Genomic DNA, 13,801 nt, shown 5'->3' with positions numbered 1-13,801 from the left:
AAGCTTTAATCTCCCAAGTAATTGTGATTCAAGCAATAGATCCCAAAATTCTTCTGGAGAAGACTAGCTATAAGGGGAATTCTTTTCTAAGATTTGAGTTGGTCTTGTTTGTTATACTATTCAAATTATCAGTGAAGTCATCTATTTGTAATCCATATGAATTACTTTAATAGTTACTTCGCGATAGTCCATGGCACTGTACAAAAAGCAAGATCATGAACATGAAAGTTGATGGCAGGATTGTATGTATAAGATCCATAAACAAAATTAAATCATTTATGCTCACTGACTGCCAATCATACTACAGAGAATAATACAATATTAAAATTTATCATCCTCAGTAAATTAATCTCCACTTAGAAAATCTGATTGTTAACAGATAAAATATAGCATTTAGACTTTTGTTAAAAATACAAATTTTATGAGAATTTTAATAATTTTTAGAAAGGGAATTATAAAAGTCAGTGTTAAAGTCTACTTTTAGATAATGTGTATCTTAAAATATTATGAAAAATAGTCTTTATTTTGAAAACAATGTCAAGAAAGAATACCTGAGTTCCTCTAAGACCTACTAGTTCTAGTTATCTGTTTTGGTAGCATTAAGAAGAAAACACAATTAACACTGAACTCACTTGTCAAAAAATTAGGAAAGACTAAATGTTCATATGCATTAGGTTGAACATTACTTATATATATTTTAAAACAGGGTTCTTCAGTATTTTGATAAGTTGGACTACAACATTTAAGTCTTATGATAATCTAAAACCATTTGGAAACTAACTTCTAACCCTGAAAATCCATTCTAATATCTTTATCAATACTCACTGTAACCAAATGAAATCAGTGTTTTGTGGCCTTAATAGTTTATACAACTTAATATATTTGAAGGTGTGATGAAGTGGCTCCATCTTTCCATTTGTTTATATGGTCTGAAATCACAGTTCTGCACAGTGGACATGTTTTCTCTCTGTTAAACCATAAGGTAATGCATTCTTCACAAAATATATGCTGTAAAGGAATTAAGAAATAAATACATTTTATACTTGATAATATTTTTGTTTTAAATTCACACTGTAGACAATCATGCCCTTAAGAGCTGAAAGGGCTTTTGGAGAGCACTAATTCCTTCATTTTACAAATGAGAAAACAGTTTGACATTCAAGAACAGAAAGACAAGTGTTAGTGGTAGAGCCACTAGTTATTTTGACTTTTAATCACTTTTAATCAAATAATCAAATACAGGCTATCCTTATCTAGGTGATAACTTTAAGATCAAGTATAATGACTTCATGGCTTAATGTCTTCGAGTAACTGCCATAAAGTAAAGGAAAGGGTCTTACACAATCCAGTAACAAATGCAGGTATTCTAAAAGACTAGTATCCAATTATTAAAAATAGCCTATTTTCCAATCACGGTGGTAACCGATTTGCATAAAAACCGCCTCTGCATAAAACCATTAGTACATAAGGGGCAAGGTTTAGCTAATCTACCAAACCCCTAGTCACAAATAAGAAATTACTAGTATGTACTCTGAAAGCTACTTTCTGCTAAACATGAGTTTTTTCCTCCCCTTATAATTAATGTGACTTTTGCAAGTCACAGAGAAGTGCTGTATTTAGGTTACTTAAAAACATAATTACCTGACAGATGAGAAGAATTGGCTTTTGAAATTCAGCTTGACATACTGAACAAATATCATCCGCATCTGAACACTGTCTCTTGCTGGCAGTCACTCCATAGCTCTGTGAAAATAAGTTCTTTTCATCTACAAATTTCTTTCCTGTTCCTCCAATACATAGCTGGTGATGAATATCTCAAATCTCCTGAAACTAGGCATTTGAAAACTCTCCCAAAGGATACGAACACTTGAGAGTTCAACTACTTATGCAGAATCAAGTCTTGATGAACTGCATCAAAATGAACTCATTAAGTAATACAAAACATGATCTTGAAAGCTATTTAGATTTCACTGTTAATGCTTCAAATTCATGAATTCAACTGGCTTCAGAGACTAAGCAATCTGCAATAAAACTATTATAAAATCTGTATTAATGTTTCAGGTGACCCCATATTGCCAAATTGAGTCCACTTAATATCTATGGCAGTGGTTCAAAAAAGTCAGTCCAGTGGTTGGCTAACTGAATATAACTCATGTGGAGAGACTGTTTTAGAGACGTTTCTATGCTCCACACTAGGAATTGACTCAGTAGGTCCAGACATACTGGGATATGACAAGGAATCTAATTTTTGAAAGCATTCCAGGTGAGTTCAGTATGAAGGTTTGGAGACCACTGAACATTGTCATGTGACTAAATCAAAATCACTTTGATTATCATCAATTACCACAAAATTCAGAGCATTCAGTACTAGGAAAAATGATCAAATTTTATAAAGGAACTGTAATTGCAAAATGTCACTTGGGGGTAGTTATACTGTCAAAATTAACTGGCTGAACGATAATGCAATTTTTTAAATTTCTTCTAAGGTCCTAAAAAAGGTTTTGATCTCATCAAGATCTTAATAACTTCCTCACCAAATTTAGGAGAATTTAGTCATTAACTAGATGTGACAAAATATTACAAATAAGCTTTCTGTAGAAATGGGGAAAAAAGTGGCTGAAGAACATAGTAATGAGAGAAAAGTGTGACTTGACTTCACAACCTGAAGCTATGATCTAAACTTGTACTAAATATCAAGGGTTAACAAAATCTAAAACTCAAAGGATATAAATATTAAGATTTTTTTCAGGTTACTGATAAATGACCTTGGTGCCAGTTTCCCTTCAGTAAAATGTCATTTAGCAGAGTACACTGCAGATACTTACGCTGACAAGCTTTTACAATAGCACTCTGGCATTTTTCAGACTCCCTTCAAGAGGTTTATTTTGATGGTCATTGCCATTTCCCTGCAAAGTTAAGGAATATACATACATGTCCAGGACATGTATATATTCTTGAGACTCAGGAATAAATCCGTGTTGATGACTGTGATATTTTCTATATGACTCATAAAGAATATCGTCAGCACAAGCATTACTAATTATAGTAAAGTGGCTATTTCAGCACAAGCATTACTAATTATAGTAAAGTGGCTGATACATAATGACTAAATCTGACCAAAGCTGAATTCTGAATTATACTGTATCTTATCTAAAGAAAGAAGTCTGAATCTGAATAGTCAGTAGCAAAACTTGTTATACATTACTATATTAGGGAAAGGGTGCCTTAACCAGTTATTGTGGTCTACTATGTAGATATATCATTTTTTGTCACCCCAACATACATTATTAGGTTGGCATTCTTTCAAGGCAAAACCCAAGTCCTGACCAAGTAATTTACTCAATGGACTGCAAAACTGAGGACCAGACTCTGAAATCTGGTGACTACATCTAAGTACTGAGAACCTTAGAAGCTACTGAATAGCAAATGAGCCTATGACATCCTTTCTCTGCAATTTGTAACAGCAGTAGAATCACATAATAATCACGATTATATAATTTAACATTGGAGTCTCAATACATTGTTAAATTCCATGCCATGAACTTATTTGTGCATACAGAATTAAGTATTGGAAGGGAAATTTTTCCAGTAAGAAAACTTCAAGAGAGATAACTGTGGTAATGAGCTTTTTCATGCACACAATAAGTTATAGTTGGAAGAGATTTTATTGAAGCTGAATAAGGAGTTCATATAAATACACAAAGTTACTATTTGTGGATTAAAAAAGGAAGAGGAACAGAGTTCATGATAAGATTTTTAAGGGACTGTTCATAAACCTTTAAGAATGTCAAATGATTTGAAGGGGTAAGCACATTCAGATAAATAAGCATCAACTATCAGGTGGTGGTTAATGTGCAAGTCAAGACAATGATCACAGCTAGAACTCCTAAGTCATTCTCAGCTCCAAGTGCTAAAGTACTAGAAAAGTTTTTTTTTAAAAAAAAATCATGTAATTATTAAATCCACACTTGTAACGTTGCTGAATTAAATTTTTATAATTAAAAAAGAAAGGTTAAACGGTTTTTCTTAACTTACTAATAAGTACTTACTGGTCGTGTAAAAAATATTCGCAAAACCCGTCTGAAAGTTCTTAGATGTCCAAAAAAGTCCAAAAGCTAAAAGGAAATAAGTGATAATTCATCAATTCAGAGAGCCATCTGCTTACCCCAAAGATCAAAGCTAAAGTCCCCAAATATTAAATACTGATATTAATTTAATGCTCATGGCATATCACAATCATTTCAATCTAAATATAAATTCCAATTATGGAATATTTTATTCAATTTATAGTTTTCAGCCAACTCTAAACCAAAAAAAAGTACATCTGAATACCTAGAGTAATAATTTGGTCAAGACAAATATAAATTAACTATGTCAAAAAACAATTTTTCCTGGTTCACATGTTTTTAACATAATTAGATTTTAAAATTTCATGAAGTAATTAAGTTGAGAACAGGATAAGACACTCCACTAGTTTGAGAACTGTTTGACGGATGGCTACTGTTGCAGATGGGTATGTTCTATTCTACTTCCCCCTTTCTGGTTTAAATAATCTATGTGGAAGTCCACTCCCCCAGTAAAATCTGAGAACCACTGGATTAAGATATATTTCCATTTCTCCATTTCTCAGTAGATATAGAACTCGCTATAACTTCAAACTAGTGACATGAAGATAAAACAAAGCAGAGAAAAGCAATAGTATGTACAATCTGTAGTTATTATATGAATCATTAATTCAACGATAATATTTATGTTACCTACTTTTAGTATGAGGTAGAGTAAAGCCAGCAATATTCCAAGACTCCATCTAGTTACATTACCAAACTCCCCATAGCTTATAAGGTAACGAAACCAAACTGGTATGGGAATAAAAATTCGGTAATACTGACATAATTCTTCTAAAAGCATATACCAGTAACCCTAAAAATGAAAGAAAAAGAAAACAGCTACCAACTGCTTTTATATATAGCACAAAACACTTCATATTATACTGAGAACAGCATGATTATACAGCAATCACAGAGATAACTTTTTATAATCTTTATGACAAGTGGTTAAGACTGACAACCTCAACCTGGTTCTCACATATTATAGTCACTGAGTGTTTGTTTGTTTTCAAAGAATTTTTAAAGAATGACACAATGGAAATGTTTTACACATACTACAAGTATATTTTTTATAAAAATTTAAAGGTTTTATGGAATATGGGAAAAACACTAAATAACAGCATACAATCAGTTATCAGTGATCAATTGATAATGCCCTGAAGGAGAAGTTCAAATCTAAATAATATTTTTCAATATATGGTGTGGGGACTGATTTTTAGATAATTTGAAGCAAGTATAATTCTGATTTTAATGAAATAGATTTTCAGGTTCAAGACTTTGAGCAAATGGTTGCCAGTCTGAGATAATAAAATCAGATTATTTAGCAAACTGAAAGATTATAAACAAGAGTTATTTAAATGAAGACTAAATAGTATTAATGTGGCTTGCTAAAACGTTCCAATAAAACATTAGTTTCGTACCTTGGATTTAAACGGCATGATGAAAGAAGGCACCAATAAAATAAGGCATTTTAAGCCCATGAAGAGGAATTTCAGAATGAAGTCTGTAATTCCAACAATCCAAAGTACCTCCCAGAAGCTTGAATGGTCCAAAGTAGGATTTAAAAAAATTAAGCTACCAAGAGAAAAACATCACAACTTACCAGAGCAACATACTAAGGTAAAGTATTCACAGGGGTTTTTAATTTGCTACTGAATATTTTACTTTAATTTGGTGTGTAAAATTTATGAATTTGTCAAGGTATTAGATCTCATGTAAACAGATCATTTCACTTATTTTAAAGACTTAAAAAGTTTGCATTTCAGATCTTTCCTCCATAGAATTAAAAAAAAGTCTTCCTAGCTTGTCATAGTTTTTACCTTTCTAACCTGTAATCTAAAAAATTCACTGCTATTAGATATCTGCCATTCTCTCAACCAACTCCAATCAGGATTCCACCCCCTCCTTTCCACTGAATTGCTTTTGTCAAGATCACCAACTCCCTCCAGCTTGTTAAATTCAAAGGTCACTTCCCTTTTTCCATCTTCCCTCCCTGAATTATTTTCTTCCTAGACTTCTGACACTACACTCCTTAGTTGTTCTCCTATGTGACTGATGGTTTCCTGTTCCTCCTCTAATTGTGGGCACATCCAGTCCTGGACCCTCTTCTCTGTCTATACTTTCTCCAGTTAGTCAATTCCCGTGGTTTTAATTAACAATCATAAGCTGATAACACCAAAATTTATATCTCTAACCTCTACTCTGAGCTCATGGGATATATCTATAATCACTTTAACAGTTCTGTGTGGCCTCTCAAACTTAACATGTTCAAAACAAAATTATTGATTTTCTCTTCAAAACCCGTTCCTTCTCCAGTCTTTCTGAGCCCAGTAAATGGTACCACCATCCAGCCAGATGTTCAGACTAAAAATCCATGTATCATCCTTGATTTTTCCCCTTCTACCTATCCACTCAATCCAGTCTGAGTGGTATTAGCTCCACCAACAAACTATATCCTAGATTGTCCATATCTCCCCAACTCTGCTGAAATCAGGATTTCTAGTTACCTAATTAAAGCCAAATATTCAGAATACTTCCACTTGACAGGGAAACTTATCAACTACTGTCCTTTAGCAAGTCTTCTAGAAACAAAGATCAAGTGTTCTCATCACATAATGTACACATATATCAAAACATCACACTGTACAACATATACATTTTTTGGTCAAAAATAAATAAAAATCAGCAAAGACCACTGAGGACTACCTAATGGTACTTAATAACTACTGATTATATAAGTAAAAAGTATCAAAAACTAAATATTTATTGAGCACCTGCTATGACCCAAGTCACTCAAAGCTTTCAATTTTAGAAGGAGATGGATAGGTAAAAATTGAACTCTAACAAAAAATATGTGTAAGTAAGATATATGCAAAGGGCTATGGAATACATGATTACATAAAACATGTGATTGTGTACTTGGACATCTAATTACCTGTAATAAAGTGACTGAGAATGAAAGGTGTAATATAAAAGAACAGAAGATCCTGCTAAGAATACCAGTAACCAAACACACTGAACTTTTGAGCACCTTTCCTGAAAAACAAAAAAAAATTTTATAATTTGTTACTTTTAATTATGCCAGAATTTTAAATATCATTATTTTACTTTAATGACTAGTTTAACGCAGAATGTTTTAATAATTAATCTCATTAAAAATATGGAATATCTGTTAAATTATACATTACCATACTTTTATATAAATCTTTAGTGAACAACTCATATTTAAACAAAACTTTTAAAATACAAGTTTATTCATTGTAGAAAAATATTACCTATGTTTCAAAGAAGCCAAATCTTTTACAAACTTATGCAAAGGACACACCTGAATGCAAATTTTACCTCTGCAGCTCCCTATTTTTGCCTTCCTGACAGAATTTTTTTAAATGCTTTTAAGTTATCAGGGTTTTTAAGTATAATTTTAAAATTCTCGTTCAATAAGAATTTAATAAGATAATTTAAAGTTAAGTTTTAATCACTAAAGTATTACTAGTTTGAAACCCTGAATTAAATTTTTATGGTTTGATAGGTTCTAACTACAAATTTCCAGGTCAGAATGTAAGATCTTTTACACAGATGAAATTTTATAAACTAATCCTACTTTTCCCAATGATTTATATGAATAGGACTCTCTTACAATTTGTTGTGGACCCAAATAATTTAATACCCACATATTCAATGTACATTTTGTTTAACTATTTTAAATCTTATAGTGCAACAGTTAAAGTTTTTAATGATGATATTACTAAGTATGGTTAAACATAAAACATAAAGGCACTTGACAAATCAGATCAAATAGTGTATTTGAAACCTTTTAATCCTTTCGTCTAATTTTATTTTCTTTATCAGAAACCCAACATACAAAGAAAATAAAGTGAAACAATTCAGCATTAGTACAGATTATTTATTCCAGGTCATTTAGATAACAAAACTTAATATGGCATGTTATAATATACCTATTTAAATTTGTTAAACTCAATTCCTATTTCTCTAAAAAATGAGTATGTAATCTACAAAAACATTTAAGAATTTTTTTAGTTGCTTTTTATACTTACTCTTAGAAAAACCTGATTTACAATGCTTTTGTTTGCATACATAAAAGTTGTAAGCAGCCCAATTCCAAGAGAAATTCCTGTTAGAAAATAAGTTCTAGTTAATTGAAAGAAAAAAAAGTCAACACAATGACATGAATTTAAAGGACTTTTATACAATTTTAAAAGCCAACAGAAAATAAGTAACTGAAATACATGAGTTAAAGCCGATTACCAATAAAGAAATAAAATTTACTTAATTTAGCAATGAAATAATTCAATATTTTATTATACACTACCTGTTATATGCTGCATAACAAGTTTGACACCCAGAATCAAAATATATGGAAGGCTTTTTTGCAGCCACTTGAAGAGATATCGGAATTCTGAGAAGGAACTACTACTGTGGTCTCCAGACTCCATGGCAGTATCATCAGGCTGCCTTGCTTCGGTATGGGAGTGACTCCGTAAGCGATTATGTACACATCCATGGGTACAACTATGGACACCTGACCTTAAATTTCTGGAGCTTGGCTTTTCAGCACATTCTTTAGGTTTGGAGTTGATTTGGATATGCACATCTCCAGAATGAAGATAAGAACCTTCTCCTGTCAACCTTGTGTGAACATGTTGGGAGGCTGAGGCATCCGCACTGCCTGCAGCTCCTGGAGGACTGTGCAATTGGCTACAGTTGGGTTGCATGACCCTTGAATACTTTTTTGTGATCCAGATTTCTTTGCTTCCAGGCTCTGTATTCTAAAAATAAAAGAGTAGAAAACATTCTAAGTGAACAGTTAAGTACAGGCAATATAACAACATGAATGGACCTAGAGGTTATGCTGAGTGAAATAAGTCAGACACAAATACCATATGATTTCACTTATATGTGGAATCTAAGAAACAAAAAGAACAAACTAATCAAAAACAGACTCACAAATATAGAGGACAATTTGGAGAGAGCCAGAGGGGAGTGGTGGTGTGGGGCTGGGAGAATAGGGTGAAGGGTTAAAGAAGTACAAATTAGTAGTTGACAGATGGTCATGGGGATGGAGAACATGGCATAAAGAATACAGTTAACATTAATGTAATGGCTAGGTGCAGAGCTAAAGGAGAGAAAGCAATTAAGGGGATCGTTTTATAAATTATAGAAATGTCTAACCAATGTACTGTATACTTGAAACTAATAATAAAATTAAATTTTGAAAAAGTAATCAAAAAAATACAGGCAATATATTGCTCACTAGCAATCCTTTATTCACTAAAGGAGAGGCTGATAATCACAGTTGATGAATTATTTTCAGGTTATCTATCACTTGTTACTAGACTCCTCCCTCCCTTAGTGCCAAAGCTCTGCTGCCCTATACAAACTATCTTTTACTGAACATTTGCTACAAAAGAAGTTGAGCTGAGAGAAGGAATCAGCAAAACTGTCAAAGTACCAGTGCCCAGCAGATGTGAATAACGTGAGTACTAGTACTCATTCACATTTGAATACTTCAGTACATTTACCCTGCTCAACTGGAGCAGTTTCATCTCTAATGTAGATTCTATATTTCCTAAGAATCTCATTTTTAATGCTTGGAAAGACTAGGAAGAAAAATCTTAATGTCTTAAAAGTATCACCATAGAGAATAAACATTTTACTTAGGTGGCCTACAAATTTTGTTTTGTGCTGAAACGGCTTTCTCAAAGCTAATAAAAAGGCTTCCAATAATTAATACCAAAGGTATTACCTTCCCTTAAAAAGATTACACAAATACCTTTAAAATAGGAAGACATGGGGAGTCACCACGTAATTGCTAGGTGTCTTGATAGTCTGAAAAAGGATAGGTAGTTTGCCCATTAAAAATGCCACCATTGGGGCGTGTGTGTGGGAGGGGGGTTGTCAGGAAAGAGAACACTGGCAGGGAAGAATAAATACCTAAATGACCAGTATGGGCAGCTTCGAGGATGCCAGAGTCAGAATCCTAGCCGACGAAACGCAGAGCCATATCCCTGCGCCTTTTCTGTAGGAGGAAGCTAGGGTTAATTTAAAGTCAGGGCGTGTTCTGTGTCATTCTATTTCATTCTTAGGTTCGATTTTTATTTTTTCTTTCAGTTACTGTACGGCGATTTGGTTTTCAGTGCCTTTCACTCAAAGCTTTCACCAATGCTCCAACGCCACGGCTATGTATTTCCTCAAACCTCTGACGTTGGGTAGGATAGTGTTTTTTTCTATTTAAAAAGCCCAACAACATAGAAACCTTCCACTTTCCTCTATGCACGAGCAAGAAGAAAAGGAAGAAAAGTAAACGCAAATAACTCTCCCGGAATCCCCAGGACAGAATTTTCCACCCACTGTCGAGCTTCGAGCGCTTCAGTTACTCTCCCCAGAGCCCATTCGCAGAGGCCTCAGCCCGCTTCCCCCAAGCCTGACCTCTCATGACGAAGAGCGGACGGAGGCGTCGGCAGCCACTGCGAGGAGAGCCGGGGACGCGGCCCCACGGCCCTCAGTCAGGGTCACCAGCTTCAAGACACGATTCCGGCAACTGCGGCCCGGCGCGGAGGCGGCGGCGCGCGCGCGCTCCCCGGACGTCCTCACGCGCGCGCGCCCGCCGCAGCGCGACGCGCCGAGGGCCGGGCTGCGCCGAGGGGGCCGGGCGGGCGCGAGGTCGCGTGAGGGTGCCGGCTGTGGAGAGGAGCGGGCTGCGTCCGAGAAGGCATGCAGGCGTCTGCGTTACACAAAGCCGCCGACACTTCTGTGCGCATATACGTGTAACCCGTCACACGCCTCAGAGATCGGGACGTTTCGAGGTTAAAAACGTGGCTTCGAGAATCCTGCCCTCGGAGGGGGGGCCTGAAGTCGGACGCTGCCCTAGTCCCACCCCTGGCTCGTCCTGCGGTGTCCTGGGCCCGGGTCCCGGGCTCCTCCTCTCTGGGGGCTGCCCAATTCCCAGGTCCCGCTTCGCGCTTGCCGCCGGGACCGGAGGTGGAGGAGCCACGTTGGCAAGGGGATTCCGCGTGTCTCTCGAAGAGCGGGGCCGGGCGGGGCGAGAGCGTTAGGGTTTCCGCGTTCGGGTTTCGTGAGCTTAACTCCTGACCTAATTGAGGCTGGGCAAGCAAGCTTTAACTGAACTGGGTTTTCGTTACAATCCCCAAGTTGCACTGTTTGAACTAGGCCCTGCCAAAATTTGAGGAGAGCTAAGAAATGTGAAGGGAGAGTTTGGATGGGAGTGGAAGAAGTGAGATTTCAAAAACCTTGTCTTGTGCCGGTATAGAGAACGCTGCACTATTTACACTAATTATGTTAACTACGTCTGTTCTTTAAAAATGTAAGAATAAGCTTAAGCAAAAGAAATGTAACCCTGTCTCTTGACCCCCCCCCCCCAAGCCAGAATATACTTTAGATGATAATAAATGTGTTCCATGAATTTTCCCCATCCACCACAACCACCAATAGCCTTTCCGTTCTGAACCACAAGCTTTTATACCTTTATAGAAATTCACATCAAGTAAATAACTCTTGATAGTCTTACTGCAGTTCTTGAAATTAAATATTCCGTGCCATGTGGACTGAGTTAACTTGGGAGAATTCAGTCTTTTCTCAAAGAAAGGGGGTGAATTTGCATATACATACACACATGTTATGAGTTGAATAGTGAAAAGAGTGATACTTTGTATTTTTATTGGTCACTTCTTAATTTAAAACCATTCACAACTTTGCCCAAATTCGTTTGCTGGCGTGCGATTGATTCTTGAGGCTCCTGAACCATGAAATTGTTTGCACCCTTATTTTCTCCTGTATCAGAGTAAAACTGCACCTACTGTTTAACCTCGGTTATCCACTTTGAGACTACTTAAATCAGATTAGTTCAATTACCAAATCATTTCCTTTGGTTAGAAAGGCACACACACTCTCACCCTGCCCCAACTGGTGTTAGAGCTGTTCTCACTATGAATTAAGATATTGGCTGTGTGTGTGTGTGTGTGTCTCCATGAACTTAACTAATGTAAGTCTTGCCAACAATTGAATCTGTGGGTCAGCAAAGCAATGTTAGTCGGTTTGGGCTTCAGTACTATAGACTAGGTGGCTTATAAAGAACAAATTTATTTCTCACAGTTCAGGAGCCTGGGAAGTTCAAGATCAAGGCACCAGCAGATTTGGTATCTGGTGAGTACCTACTTTCTGGTTCATAAACAAATGTAGTCTTGCTGTGTCCTCACATGGTGGAAAGGTAGAGGGAGCTCTTCGTTATATCTTTTATAAAGGCACTAATTTCATTTATGAAGCCTCTGCCCTCATGATCTAATTACCTACCCCCCCCCCCACTTCCTAATACCATCACATTGCGGGTTAAGATTTCAACATATGAATTTGGCGATGGGGTGTGTGGGGGTGGACAGACACAAACATTTGGTTTATAGCATAGGCTGAGGTCTAAGCTCTGGACTCTAGTGAATTTTTCAAGGAGACATATTCGTATATATTCTACCATTCCAATTACAACATGGATATTTTTATTTTAAAGTGTGTGATAATTTGGGAAACAAAAAAAGAGACTCAATCTCACATAATCCAGCTCAAGACATGGGGCATCGGTTTGTTTTAGTACAGTGATAATTTTAGTATATTTGGTACATTTGTAAATTTGTACACATTTGTAAGATATACATTTATACACCTTAATGTGATGTTTAAATTCTCATTTTAACATATTTATAACACATCGAAAGTATACTTGTGCATATTGAAAGTTTATTAATATCTTTAGAACTTCATTCCATTCACATAACTTGATTGAAAGTAACATTTGAAGAAGTAGAGTGCTGAGTAGATGACAAGATTTGATAGTGATAGAGTTACCTGATAAATTTTCTTTCCACTGGCATCTAGAATGTTGGAAATGGGCATTTTAATTGATTAATTTAAAAAGCATTTGCTGAGTACTTACTAAACATCAAGAATTGTACTAGATGTTAGAGACATTAAAAAAGGCATAATCCCCTTCCCACAGTGAAATAGTAGTTAGACAGGTCTCCAAACAAATAATTATAGTATATTGGAATAAATGCTATAATTGAAGGTTGTGTGAGATGCAATGGAAGCAAGAAACAGGACCATTTAACTTTGTCAGGTGAGAAATGGTTCATTAAATTTGTGGCATTTGAGATGAGTCTTGAAGAATAAGTTGAAATTTGCGAAGACACAGGCAGTAATGGGACATTCCAGATAGAAATGACATGTGTAAAGTTGTGGTATTGAAATATCATTGAAGGACTTAGTTTTTTCTTAAAGAGTAGGGTGCATATGAGGGAATAGTGAGATAAAGTAGGGGCTAGGATATAAAAGATTTTTATGGGTCTCATTTAGGATTTTTCTGTAGTTTTTCTAATAACCAAAGGGAAGCTATTGAATTTTAAGCAGCAGAGTTATGGGACCAGATTTCTGTTTTCTAGAATATGCACATGCTAATAGCATACAGCAAGGCAAGCTTAGTTAGGAGACTAATATAAGTAGGTGAGGTAGGAGATGAGAGGGTCTTGAACACCTCAGTGAGGTGAGATTCAAGAGGAAAAATGAGGTTGGAGAGATGATAAAGCGATAGAATCAATAGGACTAAGTGTAGTAGAGTGTTTCAGATATGCACACCCCCACCTTCTTGAGCCAATTTTTTACACCTACTT

General features: G+C 35.6%; 1 protein-coding gene across 2 annotated transcripts; it reads right to left on the bottom strand.

Moving 5' to 3' along the window:
- Positions 1–142: 142 nt before the first annotated feature.
- Positions 143–10,705, bottom strand: RNFT1 (ring finger protein, transmembrane 1). 2 transcript variants are annotated; one of them, XM_016143395.2, is made up of 10 exons: positions 10,554–10,700; positions 10,059–10,143; positions 8,437–8,893; positions 8,162–8,238; positions 7,042–7,142; positions 5,528–5,681; positions 4,762–4,920; positions 4,050–4,115; positions 1,642–1,743; positions 143–1,008 (listed from the first exon to the last, which is right to left on the bottom strand). In XM_016143395.2, the coding sequence occupies exons 3-10, from the start codon at positions 8,837–8,839 to the stop codon at positions 874–876; spliced, it is 1,197 nt and encodes a 398-aa protein (XP_015998881.2). In that variant the 5' UTR covers positions 8,840–8,893; positions 10,059–10,143; positions 10,554–10,700; the 3' UTR covers positions 143–873. The 2 variants fall into 2 exon arrangements, with proteins under 2 accessions (XP_015998881.2, XP_015998880.2); XM_016143394.2 differs by lacking the exon at positions 10,059–10,143 and having other exon boundaries at positions 10,554–10,705.
- Between the last annotated feature and the right edge of the window lie 3,096 nt (positions 10,706–13,801).

Source organism: Rousettus aegyptiacus, unplaced genomic scaffold (genome assembly GCF_014176215.1).
Source record: "Rousettus aegyptiacus isolate mRouAeg1 unplaced genomic scaffold, mRouAeg1.p scaffold_m13_p_6, whole genome shotgun sequence".
Lineage (NCBI taxonomy): Eukaryota > Metazoa > Chordata > Mammalia > Chiroptera > Pteropodidae > Rousettus > Rousettus aegyptiacus.
This window is presented reverse-complemented; position numbering and strand designations above follow the sequence as displayed.